General features: G+C 52.1%; 1 protein-coding gene across 1 annotated transcript; it reads left to right on the plus strand.

The window, feature by feature from the left end:
* The first annotated feature begins 13495 nt into the window (after nt 1–13495).
* Nucleotides 13496–14902, plus strand: LOC137152341 (ribonuclease-like). The gene is made up of 2 exons (XM_067546900.1): nt 13496–13614; nt 14298–14902. The coding sequence occupies exon 2, from the start codon at nt 14321–14323 to the stop codon at nt 14750–14752; it is 432 nt and encodes a 143-aa protein (XP_067403001.1). The 5' UTR covers nt 13496–13614; nt 14298–14320; the 3' UTR covers nt 14753–14902.
* Nucleotides 14903–15354: the final 452 nt, after the last annotated feature.

Consider the following 15354-nt stretch of genomic DNA (forward strand, 5'->3'; position numbering starts at 1 on the left):
GCCCCACGGCCACCTATGGGGCTCTGTGCCAGAGGGGTCTGCAGTGCAGAGCAGAGCTGGTCTCTCCTACCCCTGCCCCGTCACCCTGCTCTGCTGCTGCCCGTACAGCAGCATTGCTTCCGCCATCAGGCGCCCCGTGGCGGTCATACAGCACGCGGCGTCCGTCAGTCCGGCTGCCTCCCCAGGGGACATGAGGGCGCCCGGCTTTTACTCCCAGCCCGGCCGCTGACATCCTGTGGGGCCTGGGGGACGTGACTCAGAGGACACTGACAGAGGAACGCCAGGGAATGGGGGTTGGAGCGGTGGGGGGGGGGATTAGGGGCAGAGAAGGGAGGGGGAACCGGGAGAGAAAGCTGCAGCCAGGACAGGGGGAGTAGTGGGAGGGGAATAAACAGGAATGGGTGGCGAGGGAGGGGGAGGAGGTTTGGGACCACCAGCCCATGTCCCCCTGACTAGCCCAGTCCTGCCCCATCCATGGCCTCCGGGCAGCCCCTCCCCCAGCTCCCCATGGGCCCGCCCCACTTCCCAGGGGCACGGAGTGTCCGGTAGGAGGGGGCAGCGGGTGTTCGGGGTGGGGGGGTGTGTTAGAGCAGCGGGGGTGTGATGGGGGTCGGAGCAGAGCGGGCGAGCGTTGGTGTTATACTTGTAAAAGAAAAGACGAGCAGGATCTCATCCAGGGGGACAAGGCAACGCGCCGCCTTTATTGCAGATGGAAGAATGGAAAGAGAACCACTGTCCTTTGCAACCCCAAAATCCCTACAATGGGGCGCAGGGCCCAAGGCAAGATTCCCATGTCAGCGGGGAGCCACCCCAACCATGCCTGCCACCTCTCGTGCTTCAGATCCTGGCCAGGTCTTGCAAAGACCCACTTTGGCATCAGGAGATACACTAACCGTGACTCTGCGCCCTTCTCGGGCCGTGCCGCTGGTTCTGCCAATCAGGGTGTGCATGCAACATTTGTAACCCAGGCAGATTCATTGCAAGTGGTGGCGCGTTCACAGCAGAATAAAACGGACACCTCACTTTTCACCGAGTAGAGCTCACGTCAGGCCCTGGAAATCCCAAATCACACCCCCTAAGTACCACAACGCCACAACACCATCGATTTTCAGGAGGATTGATGTACCTCAGTTTCCCTTATTATACAGCAGGCCAGGTTTGTCGTGTGAACTTGTCGTTAACAAGCCTGGAGCAGCAGCTTCTGAGAGGCAGGCAGTGATCACCTGGGTACACAGACTGAGTAGTTACTGGTAGAAGGGTTAATGGCCTCCTGGTAAACAGGCATCCTGTGGTTGGAGGGCATTCATATGTAATTGCACAGTTTTTTAACCAGGCCTCCACTTTTACTGGGGGTTGTTTATTTTCCTGATCATCTTTTACCACCCACAAAACAAAGACGTGATCTTTTTTCCCCTGACTCCTTGCTATAGGGGCGTCAAGATCTTCCAGCATTGGCAGGTTGTTCATGTGAAACACAAAGCAGAACAACCCTCCGGCTCCCTGTCAGGGAGGTATCACTGAAACAGTTCAGCTAATTTAATTCACTTTTGCTCCCACACCCAGCCAGGCCTCACTCCCTTTTCTCCCTCCCCTTTTTCCCTGGGAGGGGACGCTTGAACTTTTAACTGTGCTTTCAGCACCCTGATGCCACCCACATGGGGCTCAGCTAATTCATCACAAGCCCGGCTGGTGGTTTGCTTAGGGCTTCCTGACATTTTCAGAGGTTTCCAGGGTGTCACAGGAGGCATTTTTCACAGGACTCTGTTAGCAAAGTGAACCGGCACTGTTACTTCTGCCAAGACATCGATTTTCAGGACCCCTTTTCCTTCCAAATTCATTGAACTTGATTGCCCTCCATTTCTACCTGCTGGAGGATGTTTTTGTAAATACAGTTACTGGGCTCCTTGGTTCTTTTCTGCTTCATGCAGTACCGCGCCTTTTTTTTTTAAACCCAAAGCCATACACAACAACGTTAGTAACAAGACAAACAACACAAAACATAAAACACAATCTTTGTTGCAACAGTGGATCCACGGTTTTGTTCTCTAGCTGTTTGGCTGGCGCCAGCTTTTCCTGCAGCCCTGAAAGATAAAAAGAATATTTTTCTCCCCCCTTTGGGGAGGGCAGATTATTGCTTAAAATACCCCTTTCTTTTACAAATCTCCTTTCTGACTGCAGGCAAAACAGAGGAATTACCCTCCTATTTTCCTGTGTTTTTGTCCTAGAGGCAGCCCAGGTTTGTAATGGCTTCTACCTTTTAAGGTTTTAGGGTGAATCTTCCTCTTTTTTTTTTTTAATTCATGAAATTCATTATTATCCAGCTGGCCGTTGAAATGTTTTCTCTGCTGCGCCAAGTTTTAAGATTATCTCCAGGTAGCAGCTGAGACGTATCATCATCAAAAGGCTTTTTAACATGAACGTGTGTTTTCAGTTACCATTTTTTTCTTCCCAAAACTCTACACATTACACATTGTTCGAGGGTTACTCATGAAAATTTAATTTCTTTCAAGGTTTAATAATAACAATAACTTTAGCAGCAAATGTATTACAAGTGGGTGTTTGTAAGTATCTCGTTCGACCAGGCCTTTTATTTAGACAATTTGTCTCTGAGGCTAGGGTGTTCGATTTCCTTTCGGAATCTTTGCATGGCTTTAATTTAGTGACATCCTCGGCGTTCTGGTGGGGGAAGTTTGTAAGGGACTCCTGTTAGGACAGACTCGTTTCTTACCTTTCTTTTGGGTCCGTTACCTGCTGCAGCCTCTCTGTGCTACCATCTCTGGGCAGTTTTTTTCTTTCCCTCCCAGCTATGGAATTTGCATCAACAGACACCACTGGGTGTCAGTTTTGGTTCGTTCTTAAAGCACACAGCGACCTGAAAAAGAAACCACAACCTAGCCTGGCTCCTTTTTGAGCCCTTGTAGGATTTTAATTAAGCAGCAAGTTGGGTTTACATTTCTTGTAACCCTTCTACAATATACACTGCACCTGTCATGGGGAAATGCACATTTCTGTCATAGTTTAACTTCTCTATAACACTAGATTCACCATCTCCATTGTCACACAAGGCGTAACTGTCTGTTTTGTGCTTAGAGTTTTCTGTACCCTTACCAAAGTGACAGTCTGGTTGCTCAGAGTCACCTTAAGGCTCAGTGGTTTGCATCTTATCCCTGATGTTGCTCCAAGGCGACACTTCCCTTTTCATTTCTTATTATTTTACTGCAGCTCTGATCTGCTATTTTGTTACCCACAATAAAAAGAATCCAGAATCTTTTTTCATCCTCCTGTTTTGGCTGTCCCTCCACAGCCATGGCCACATTCTTTGGTCCTTATTTAAAAAAAAAAAAAAAAAAAAAGGATATTAAACCTATACAGCACTGAGGTACCTCTCCAGGCTGAAATGCTGAATAACAAAGCCAAGCCAAGCAGCGCTCATTTACCTGTGTCTGGCTAAAAGGGGTTTGTCAGGTTTGCAGCTTTGCATGAAAGATTCAAATGGAGTTTTAGTGGCATTATTTTAAGAACCCAAACCAAACCAATTCATCTTTGACTTACACAACAGGGTTTTACAGACCAGAAATATTAGTTTAGGGCCTTAAAACCTTACAGATTTACACAAAATATTTGCACACACTACATTATTTTTTCTCCTTGCACCGATCTAATTATTTTTACACACCTGTACACACGTTACACTCCCTTTTATACATTTGGAGGCAGTTACATTCCAAAGAAACCCTTTTTTTTTTCCTTTAGGGATTTTAACTAAATCAGCCATATTGAAATGATTTCAGTCAGGATTCACAGACCATTCCTCGGGGGAAAAGGGCCCGTTTTTCCTTCAGAACGGCTGCAAAGAAACCAAGAATTCTTTTCCTATGGCACTTTCCACAATTTTCAACTACAATTCTCTTCACTCACTTACTTTTGCCTTCAATTGACTGTATCTCAGCATTAGGATGTTATTCTTTGCTGCCATGGCTTTTAATGTTTCACTGGCAAGGTGGTTTTGTAATCTTAAACTCTGCAGTCCCTCACTCAGAGCGCTGTCTTTATCAGCCACTCTTTTTACTGAGCTGATTCTAGTGTATTTGATTCATTTCTTACGGTGGCGTATTGTTCTTGTCAAACCCGAGCCACCGAGCACCATCTTTGCAACCCAGCTGCCTTAGTCTGTGCTTGGTCCAAAAACTGTCCACATTCAGAGTGTATCCAAAATGCCTTCCATCAAAATCTCAGCAAAACAGACGTGCAGCGGGGGGGAGGAAGGAAGAGGAAGAGCAGCAGTAGCAGAGGAAGAAGGAAAGCCTAAGCCAAGGGAAGTACAGACAGTAACAACAAATCTGGAAGTGGGGCTCCGTGGGCCAGAGCATCTGAACCCACAGCCCAGCCCCTATCCCGGCTTAGATGACAGGCTCTGGTGTCCAGGGGCTGTGCCCGAACCTTTGCAAAACCTGCGGAAGGGGTGTAAGTTCTTGTACAAAAGGCAGCGTTTCCTGCGTTTCCTGGGGGTATTGCTAGGCTGTGTTGTCTGGAACATTTCCCCCAATAAAACACGAACAGGAATTACACTAAAACTGACATATAATATATCAACACCTGGAAGAGCAACAGCAAACTCCTACGTTCTTCAGAGTCTGTCTGGTGAATCAAGAAAACAAACAAGCAAATGAGAACAAACCGATTTTCCGTATATCGCCACGCTCACTAACGCCGGCGGTGTGCACGCCAGTTTTTACAATCATCCTGGGATGCTGCTTTGCTCCCCCTTTTGCAATCCCCACCAAAACCTTCTGCTTGTAAAAGAAAAGACAAGCAGGATCTTATTCAGGGGGACCAGGCCACACGCCGCGTTTATTGGACACGTAAGAATATCAAAAAGCCGCCACATTCACACACACACTCACAAAGTGCTGCCGGCCGGTGTGATATAATGACCAGTCCTTTCATGCGTTGCTGTAGCCAGCCCAGTGGTGGGCACGAGGAGGGAGCCGGGCCTCTGTCAGTCGTGGATCCGATGCCCCAAGATGACAATTGCAGAACGAGAACAAATGTTTCCGTGTTTTTACCCCGTCTTTGATACTTGCTGCCTCTCCTGTAAGTCTCTGGGCCCGGCTGTGCCATGCTGCCTCTGGGTTCAGTGCAGGTGTTCATCACCAGCTCATTGCAAGCAGGACCGGTCTCTTCTTTCCGTGCTTTGGCTGTTCCCAGGGTGGAGCCTTCTGTGCTTTAGGGGCGTTGATAGGTTTTCTTCGGCCTCCAGGGTTACGATGGGGCAGTCTGCACTCCCCTTGCTGCTGTCAGAGCAGTCTAGGCTGGCGTCTTTTCATGCCCTGCACACACACTCCTCACTCACACACAGAGAATTTATCAGGATCTGTTTCGGTTCAATAGTACAAGTGTCAGGACAGAGGTCACTGCCAGAAAGGGACACGATGCAGTCCCGTTATGCCCCACAAACAGCACCACAACAGTATCGTGAACTTTTCTCTCTCCCTCCATCTCACTTACGCAATAGAACAAGGAGTCTGCATCGGATTTGTTTGCACAGCTCCTGGGGAGAGCTCCCAGGAGAGCATGCTTGTAAAGCTGAGAGGTGACCCCCGCTGGGAGGGGTTGCAGGCGCTTTGGGGGCAGGGTGAGAATTCAGAACGACCCTGCCAGGTCGGAGAACTGGCCTGACACCAACAATGTGCAATTCAGTGCAGACCTGTGCAAAACTCTTCACTGCGGAAGAAAAAATTGAAGACTCGGCTGCCAGCCGGGGAACGGCCGGCGAGGCGGGGGCGGTGCAGGAAAGGATCTGGGGGTTGTGGATCACACACTGCGTGGCAGTCAGCAGCGAGATGCAGCTGTGAGAGGCTAATCTCCTGCCGGGCTGTGTTGACAGGAGTGTCGGGTGTGAGACACGGGCGGTGATTCTCCTGCTCTGCTCAGCTTCGGTGGGGCCGAGCTAGAGCCCTGGGTGCGCTTCTGGGTGCCGCGCTTTAGGGGAGACGAGGACAAATCGGAGACAGTCCAGGGGAGAGCCACAAACATGAACAAAGGTCTAGAGAAGCTGAGCTGGGAGGACAGGGTTAAACGCGTCCAGTTTCTTGACCTGGCCAGGTTCAGTCTGGAGAGGGAAGGCTGAGGGTGCCTGAGACCTGCCCTCAGCTCTGTGAGGGGCTGTTGTAAAGAGGACGGGATCAGTGGTTCCCCATCTCCACTGAAGGCAAGGCAAGAGGTGATGGGCTGCGTCTGCAGCGAGGGAGATGTAGCTGGAGAGCAGGGACAGCTTTGCCTCTCTCCGGCTACTCACGCTCTGGGACAGGTTTCCTGGGGGCTGGGGAATCCCCGGCACTGGAGGTTTTAAAACCAAGTTGGACAAAGCCCTGCCAGGGCTGGGAGGTTCCCTTGGCCCTTCCACAGCGCAGGGGGCTGGACAAGCACCTCCTGGGGTCCCTCCCAGCCCCACATTTCTAGGGTTCTGTAACCAGGTCTGGACAACAACTGACAGGTTCTTGCCCCTTTCTGAGGCGCTGGCTCCGATCCGGCCCCGGTGCTGTGCCCGTGCTGGCTCAGACAAGGCCATAACAAGGTATATTTATAAATGAGGACTTTCTGAGGTGTGCAACAAAAATGAATTGATACGATGATGATTATACCCCAAGCACAATATTAAAATAGTGCGGGACCACTTACAGTCAGAAAAGCATAAAGTTGACTTCTGCTGCAAGAACATAAAATGATGCAGACACGACATACAACCCAGGACAACAGACATACATACAGGACAAATTTACATTGAAAAGCCACTGACGCCAGGCTTGTATTGATTACTATACCAGAGAAGGCTTTAAGAGCTAAAACGAATAAGGCAATGCGTTTTACAACACAGACAGGTCAGCCAAAGAGTTAAAATTGAAAGAAGCCAGTTATTATCTTTTTAGTTAAAAAAATGAATAAGAATTGATGAAAAAAATTCATATCAGGATATTTGTCAAATGTGTTGTATGATTTGAGTAACTGACTGCATTTCCTTTATTTTGAAACCCTGCTATACGGAATAAGGAATGCCCAAATGTTTCAAATATTATTCAGTGGCTAAGATTACAAGCAGGCTGCATTTCTCTTGCCTGGCAACCATATCTTCAGGAAAGCTAGGAATATCTCTAGCTGTTACAATAACTAACTTCCTGGGCTGATTTAAAGTAAAGGGTTTACCTGGTTTTCTCTTGGTTTTTGTTTTCATTTGTTTCAGCCCTGGTGGTTTCTGTGACACTTTTTAAAACATTTAACTTTTAAAACAGAGAGAGCAGAAGTGAGGCGAGAAAGGGAGGCAATCTGGGAAGGGAGGGAGACCTGAACCAAGAGACAGATTAACTGTGTCAAAGCAAACTGTGTCTGCAAACTGCACCCCTGGTTTTTATCCAGCTCTGAGAGGAGAGTGGGGGGGTCATTACCTGCGCATGCAAAAACTGAATTGGCTCCCCCAGCGTCTGTTGCTTTGATGTGCATGCCCAATGGATTGCCGGGGCGCCCTGCCTGCAGCAGTTAACTGTTTTGGGGGCAGCTCCAGGTGTTAATGCATCAGTTTTAGGTGTTAAAATGCTCACTCTCCGTTTTGCACTTTGCAATTCTTTTCTCTCCGTTCCCCTGTGATCACATCACAGCTCCTGTCTTCTAACGTGCTCTGTGAACTCTTCCCTTCTTCTCCTGTATCTGCTTTATACGGATTTGTCTGGTTTCCCTGTCTCTGATTTACCAAGCCAGTGAAAGTCTTGTCTTCCGCTTCTCTCTCCTGTGCACTTACTTGTCCCGCTCTGACAGGCCCCAGTCTAGGTCTCCAGTTCAGTTTTACCACAACCTGGCTCTTACCATACGTGTTGGTTGCAATGCGGTGGTCCCTGTGTCATTTTTTAATTGGGCTAGGGCCACCGTTTTGCATGTCCATCCCCGTGCAGGGTAGCGGCTTGAAGCCTGCTGTAGGCCACAGATATTCATAACAGAGGACGGGGATTCTCTGTTTTCCCTAGATTCTTTACAGCTGTTCCCAGTGTTGCATTCTGGGCCTGTGCTTGCTGCAACGTGAAATGTCTGGTGGACGGCTTGCTGCCCTGCTGGGGGAGCGGGAGCTCTGTTGCTTTCCTTCATTCTTTTAACTCTTGGCTTCTGTTACTTGTCCCACCAATTTGGGACGTGTTGTGTGCACTTTTTCCTCGTTTCCCAGGTTACAGTCTCTGCTCTAGGCTGACAGATTCATTCCATGTGTCTTCCCCACTATCCACCAATAATTCACATGGCCTCCTTTGCTGGGAATCCAGCACGTCCGCACCTTATCACGCTCCAGGGGGAGTTGCCGGGAGGGCGTAAATGAGTTCCCAGCTCCTGGCCTGCTGCCATCTTAGATGGCGATTCCTACAGAGGGCAGCTCGCTCACTTACCCAATCAGGACTCGGGGTCCCCAGTGTTGTCAGGTGTTCCCGCAGGTGTGCTCCCCCGGTGTGCGCTGTCCTGGCTCTGCGCAAACAGCCGATACGGAGAACCAGAACTGCATTGCCCAGGAAAGCAGAGATCCGCTTCAGTAACGACGGCACCCGGCCAGGTTTATTGGTGATGACGCCCGATAACAAACCCCCTCTACCTGCTCCACATACACCCTTCCTCACTAGGCCAGACAAAGACACTCCCTCTGTGACACACTGACACAAACAAGTTGTGTGTTGTCCCCTCTGACGTGTGTCGTTGTCCCCTCTGAGGTGGTAAGATCCCACGGGATGGTACAATCAAAACACCTCCACCCATCTCCTTCTCCTCCTGACCTTATCTCAAAGAGGGGCCAGCCTGGCCTCCTTATCTCTGGGAGTCAGTTTCGACCAGTCCTGGTACCGGGAGGTGCTGACGCCACTTCTCCGGAATGTGCCTGTGCCTGGCGTTTCTGTGGAAGGGCTTTGCCGGTTTCTCTGCGTGTGCCAGGATCCACAGCCTGACTTCTGCGAACGCGGCTTAACCCCATCAGGCTGTTGGGGGCCCAGTGCAACGTGAGTTGCTTGACCACTGTCCGATGGGCCGAGCACAGCTTCAGCTGCTTGCTTGGCTATTCTGAGCCCTGTAGCAGGAAATCTGCCAGTTGGCAGAGACCGAATAACCTCATCGCTGTCTCAGTATCTGCACAGAACGGCACATAACAAGACCAAACACAGATACTGTATCGCTTGCAGCTGCACATAGATAACGGTGATGGGAACAAGAAGTTATCTGGAACGTCTGGGGTACACTGTTTCATTGCCAAGGGGCATACTGTTACTGTGCCCCTCCTAGCCCCAGATGTTGTTTTGACGACCCCAATTATCACAGTGAGAATGTAATGTAGTTAAGGGTGGAAACCTAATGTAGGTAATTAGCATATATGATAATGAGAGAGATAATTAGGTGAAGGCTGTTGATGGAAGGGTATCAGTAGTCACCACTTAGACAAAGGGGGGCGCTCCATCAACACCTGACTCCGGGGTAGGTGCTGCTGGTTGGACCAGAGGATCCACTGACTCCCTGGCGGGGCCCCTGAAGAAAGCCGTGCCTGTCTACAGCCTTCTGAGTAACTGCTTAGCTCTCCAGGCTTAGTGAGTGTGAGCTATTGGAGTGAATTTTAGGCTTTGTATCTAACTAGTATATTTATAGGAAACCTTGCACATTAAACCTTATTGATCTGCACATCGGGCGTTCCAGATCCGCACTGATCACACAGTGTCCAGGCTCAACAAAGGGCTTGACTGCTTCTTTCACTCAGGCCTCACACCCGGCCCCATGTCTCAGGCTCTCACTTTCTCCGAAGGGGGTCTCGGTCCTTGGTTTCACAGCTTCCCTTGCAGATGAGCTGCTCCACAGGCCGGAAGCAGGACTGAAGAGCAGATGGGGATGGTGCAGCTCCTTTGATGTCCCTTCGCCATGTGGCTTGTCCCAAACACAGCCACGTAGCACGCAGACATGGCATGGAAAAGCCCCGGAGTCCCCTGTCCGTGGGCATGGTCTTACGTGTCCGGGCGACTGACCAGGTGCAGGCTCTTTCACTGCATTCATTGTGCATTTCAGTTCCCTCGACGGGCCGTTACGCCGCTCGGTGCTGCTGCCGCCCTGTCAGGGGTGTCGCCCAGAAACACAGGGCAGGTTTAAAACAGAAATAAACCAGACACATAGAATCATAGAATCATAGAATATTAGAGTTGGAAGGGACCTCAGGAGGTATCCAGTCCAACCCCCTGCTTTGTCAAGCCTCACATCACTCGACAGTACAAATATGCTGCATAAAAACCAACGGAATCAGAGAATCAGAGACGTTGAGGGCTGGAAGGGACCTCAGGAGGTATCTAGTCCAACCCCCTGCTCAAAGCAGGACCAACCCCAGCTAAACCATCCCATCCAGGGCTTTGACAAGCTGGGCCTTAAAAACCTCTAAGGAAGGAGATGCCACCACCTCCCTAGGTAACCCATTCCAGTGCTTCACCACCCTCCTAGGGGAAAAGATTTTCCTAATATCTAACCTAGATCTCCCCCTCTGCAACTTGAGACCGTTGCTCCTTGTTCTGTCATCTGCCACCACAGAGAACAGCCTAGCCCCATCCTCCCTGGAACCCCCTTTAGGTAGTTAAAGGCTGCTATCAAATCCCCCCTCACTCTTCTCTTCTGCACCCTAAACAACCCCAGATCCCTCAGCCTCTCCTCATAAGTCTTGTGCTCCAGCCCCCTCATCATTTTTGTTGCCCTCCGCTGGACTCTCTCCAACTTTTCCAGGTCCTTTCTGTAGTGGGGGGCCCAAAACTGGACACAATACTCTAAATGCGGCCTCACCAATGCCGAATAGAGGGGAACAATCACTTCCCGTGATCTGCTGGCAATGCTCCTCCTAATGCAGCCCAATATGCTATTAGCCTTCTTGACAACCAGGGCACACTGCTGACTCATATCCAGCTTTTATCCACTGTTACCCCCAGGTCCTTTTCTGCAGAACTGCTGCCTAGCCCGTCGGTCCCCAGTCTGTAGCTGTGCATGGGATTCTTCCGTCCTAGGTGCAGGACTCCGCACTTGTCCTTGTTGAACCTCATCAGATTTCTTTTGGCCTAATCCTCCAGTTTGTCATCATAGTTACTGAATTATAACCTTTCCAATGGTACCTGACATGGCATGTCTGGTCCAAATTGTTGTAATTTGTCAATACTGACCTCAGTAATGTTATGCATGGTCACCCCGAATCCGGACAGTGCCCCAGCCTCCCAGGGGGGCTGAGGAATCCCCGGCACTGGAGGTTTTAAAACCAAATTGGACAAAGCCCTGTCAGGGCTGGGAGGTTCCCTTGGCCCTGCCACAGCGCAGGGGGCTGAACTAGACACCTCCTGGGGTCCCTCCCAGCCCCCCATTTCTAGGGTTCTGTGACCAGGTGCTGGACAACGACTGACAGGTTCTTGCCCCTTTTTGAGGCGCTGGCTCTGATCCGGCCCCGGTGCTGTACCCAGGCTGGCTCAGGGGGTGGGAACGGGACACGGATCTTTTCCTCTCTACGGGGGCCGGCTCCCGTTCCCTGCCCGGGTGGCTCATGCGACGCTGGCTGGATTGGGGGGAGGGGGCATTTATTATATTATTTAACATCAATATTTCAAAATTACAACGATTCACATGAGACAGGCCATGTCAGGTACCGTTAGAGAGGCTAGAATTTGCTAAGTAAGATGATAGTGTTTATGTGCATGTGTTATCTGGGTATTGGGAGTTATGGATGTTTGATGTATCTCTATTGCAACGTGTGCCGTGTCTGGCCGACACCCCAGACAGGAGGGCTGCAGCACTAGCCTGCGTAATGGCCCAGTAAGGAAACTCACAGGTACAATGGTTCTAGGGGGAGAAGCCAGGAATACACCTGATGAGTCACCAGGACTTACTCGTGTGACCCTGGACTCCATCTTATTCCTGTCAATTTCCACAAGCTGGCAAAGGCCAAGGGACATAAAAGGCAGCCTGAGCTGCACCACGTCCATTTTGTCTTCAGTCAGTCGTCAATCTTCAGCCTTCACCCACCTCTGGGTCAACTCATCTGCAAGTGAAGCTGTGAAACAAAGGACTGAGACCCAGCCAGGTGCTGGATGTGCACCAGAGGGACTATAGAAGCCTGCAAACTCCACAGTTCTACTGGAAACCTGCTGTATCTGGACTTTCCAATCACTTGTATGTGTTTTATTTGCTTTAACCCTTGAACATTTCTCTTGTGGTTTGTTTCTTTCCTTTTACAATAAACCTTTAGTGTTAGTTACTAAAGGATTGGCTGGCAGCGTGGGATTTTGGGTAAGATCCAAACTTATATTGATCTGGTGCTGCAGCTGACCCTTTGAGGTCAGGGGGAACCTTTTTAGTACAGAGCAGAGAGTGTAAATAACTGGTCTCTTTACTGGACCTGGTGCTGATTGGGAGCCGGAGACTGAAATTCAGTAAAGGGGGCTGTGTGTGTTTGTGGACTGGCTTCTTGATAACCCGTGTGGGGATTCAGAAGCACAGTTTGTGGCTGGTTGGGAAGCCTGACTTCAGTGTCACCCACCAGCGCTGGGAGAATCTGCTCTGCTTTTACAGCCTGCCCTGACCTGGCCATTTTCAGGGGGTTTACCCTAGGCACAGACGGGTCACAGTTTATATGGGCTCAACGAGTCCCAGGTGTTAACACGACCCTGTCGCTCTCCAACTCTCAACCTTTTTAATCAAGGGTTGGGGTTGGTACCCAGAGGCCTCGGCCTGCTTAATCCCACAGCAAAGGCGCCGTTGAACGTCTTTTCAGCTTTTTCTTCTTCTTAGCGAACGCGCAGCATCCCTCAGGCGGCGCGTGGCCAGGATTCATCCCTGAATTTGGTCTATAGGTCGGATCATCAGCTTCCCCGGCCCAGGCTGGGTCCTGACGGGGCGAGTGCTGCTGACGCTGCTCCAATCCCCCCAACTTGTACTAAAGACACAGACAGAAACCAGCTGGACCCTTTGAAACGTCGGGTGTTCAGTAGGCGTTTAGTTTAACCACAGCCCTGCTTGTCTTTCGCTGGCTGGGGAGCATCTGCAAACCCTTGTCGGACAGACTCTGACGCGGAATTAAAGAGTCTGAACGCAACGAACCGAAACTCAGTAAAGACGAGTGCAAACTCCTGCACCCTGCACTGGGCCACCCCGGCACCTGCTGCAAACCCCTCCGCCCGGGGCTGCCCCACACCAGAACTGCCCTCTGGGAGTGTGTCCTCCTTCCCCTTCATTCACACTCCGCTTCGCCTTGGGCCCAGCTCTCCCTCTTCCCTTCTGCCCAGGCCTGGGGCTCCCTCCCTGCCCTGTCTGGGGTGCTGGGATTGAGGGGCCCTGGCAAAACGGGTTAAAGCCCACGTCTCAGCCAACACCCGTCGATTCTCCACACCCAGCCCACCTGGCAGGCTGCTGCCTTTTACGCCCAGTTCTTAGGAACTTCCCGTGACCGGCTTGGCTGGCTGAACGTTATCTCCTTGGCCCCCTGCCCAGCTGGGCTCCATATAACAGGCACCGGAGCAAGAGGATGCTCAACGGCTTCCCTCTCGGCAGAGATCCGGATCCATCTCTCCGAAGTGAACCCAGCACCAGGACAAGGTGAGCTGATGGCTGAGCTGGGGTCAGGTGCTGAGGGGTCCCCAATATTCAGCTTCAGGCTCAGCGGAGGTTCCCCTGAATTCAAGGGGCCAAAGCTGGAGCAGCTGGGAGCCAGGACTCCTGGGTTCCATCCCCAGCTCTGGGAGGGGAGCGGGGTCTAGTGGTTGGGCGGTGGCTGAGATTCAGGACTCTGGGCTGTAGCACAGAACACGTCACGTGGAGATTCGTGCAGCCGGCTCGGCTGGCCCCACTGTGGTTGACCCCAGCACGGGCGGGAGTTTCCATCAGTTCAGTTCTCCCCGCAGAGCTGCAGAGTTTGGAAATGAAATGCAGGGCAGCGGGGTCGGCTCAGTTCATGCAGAGGCAGGTCCTGGCCGGCTGCTCGTTTTAAAGCCTGGATTGAAAGGGAATGTCAGAAAGAGGCTTGGTGCAGAGGACACGACTACCACGGGGTGACATTTGTGAAGAGGCCTATGGGAGTTAGGCACCCAGATGATGAGGGGAGTGGGGTACAGTCCCAGGGACGCTGATGGGCCCACGCCCCAGCTGTGGGTGTGTCGCACTGTGGGCTCAGACTGCAATCTGCAAGGGGCTCCCCGGGCGTGGGGCTTGGAGGGGCTGAGCGGGTGCAGGTCCCCTCCGTGACATGTGTTCATCCCTCCATCCCTTCCGTCCCACTGCAGGGCCTTCCCGCGGCAGAGGCGCCATGGCCTGGAGAGGACCCCACCCGATGCTGCTGCTGGTCCTGCTGGCCACGTGGCTGGCTCTGGCCAGGGGGGAGTCGCGCTTTGAGAAGTTCCAGAGGCAGCACGTCGCTCCCCCCAGGACCGGAGACCAGGACAACAGGGATTACTGCAACCAGATGATGTACCGCCGGGGCATGACCCGGCTCGTCTGCAAGTTCACCAACACCTTCATCCAGGACAACGTCAACAACATCACCGAGGTCTGCGGCCGTGGCGGGACCCCAGCGCGTGGGAACCTGCGAAACAGCAATGCCCGCTTTGCCCTCACCACCTGCCGGCTGCTGGGGGGATTGCAGAGACCGCCCTGCTACTACGACGAATACACCAGCACCCAACACATCCGCATCGCCTGCGAGAAGGGGCTCCCTGTGCACTACGAGAAATCGATATAGCCTGTGCCCGGGGCATAGCACGGCCAGCCCGTGGCACCCACCCGCTGCTGCCCCAGTGCCCCTGATACAGCACAGCCGCCCCTTCCCCGCCCCCACCCGCTGCTCCCCCAGGGCTGTCACTGGGCTGGTCTTTCGCTGCTCCCTGCAATAAAACACACGACTGCAAAGGCAGCGCGGCTGGGTGTGTGTCTGTGCCAGCCTGGGTGCAGAGAAATGAGCCGTTTCTCTCTCGGGGTCTCTTCCCCTGCTGCAAACACCCCGCAGCCGAAGGACCACGCCGGGGGTGCTGGAGAATGATTTACAAGGCCCCTTCTCTTTTAAGGTGCCCCCACTACGCTCTGCTGGCCCAGGAGGGTGGGGCTGGAAGTTCCTGCCACAGGTGACGCGGGGGGGTCACGTAGGCCCCTCTTTACCTCGCCCCCCCCCCCAGTATCAGCAGACACGAGTCGTCTGCGCCGGAGGCTGGTTCCCCTTTGCACCAGCTCCCCAGGGTGGGTGGATTCTCCATTGCTAACGCAGCCGGGATGATTTGCTGAGAGCCCCGCGCGGGGCAGGGCTGCGGGGCCGGTGTGCGACCCAGGACGTCCCTTCTGGCTTTGCCA

The sequence above is a fragment of the Emydura macquarii genome, unplaced genomic scaffold (assembly GCF_026122565.2).
Source record: "Emydura macquarii macquarii isolate MOO-44397 ecotype Brisbane River unplaced genomic scaffold, CSIRO-AGI_Emac_v2 contig_1195, whole genome shotgun sequence".
Lineage (NCBI taxonomy): Eukaryota > Metazoa > Chordata > Testudines > Chelidae > Emydura > Emydura macquarii.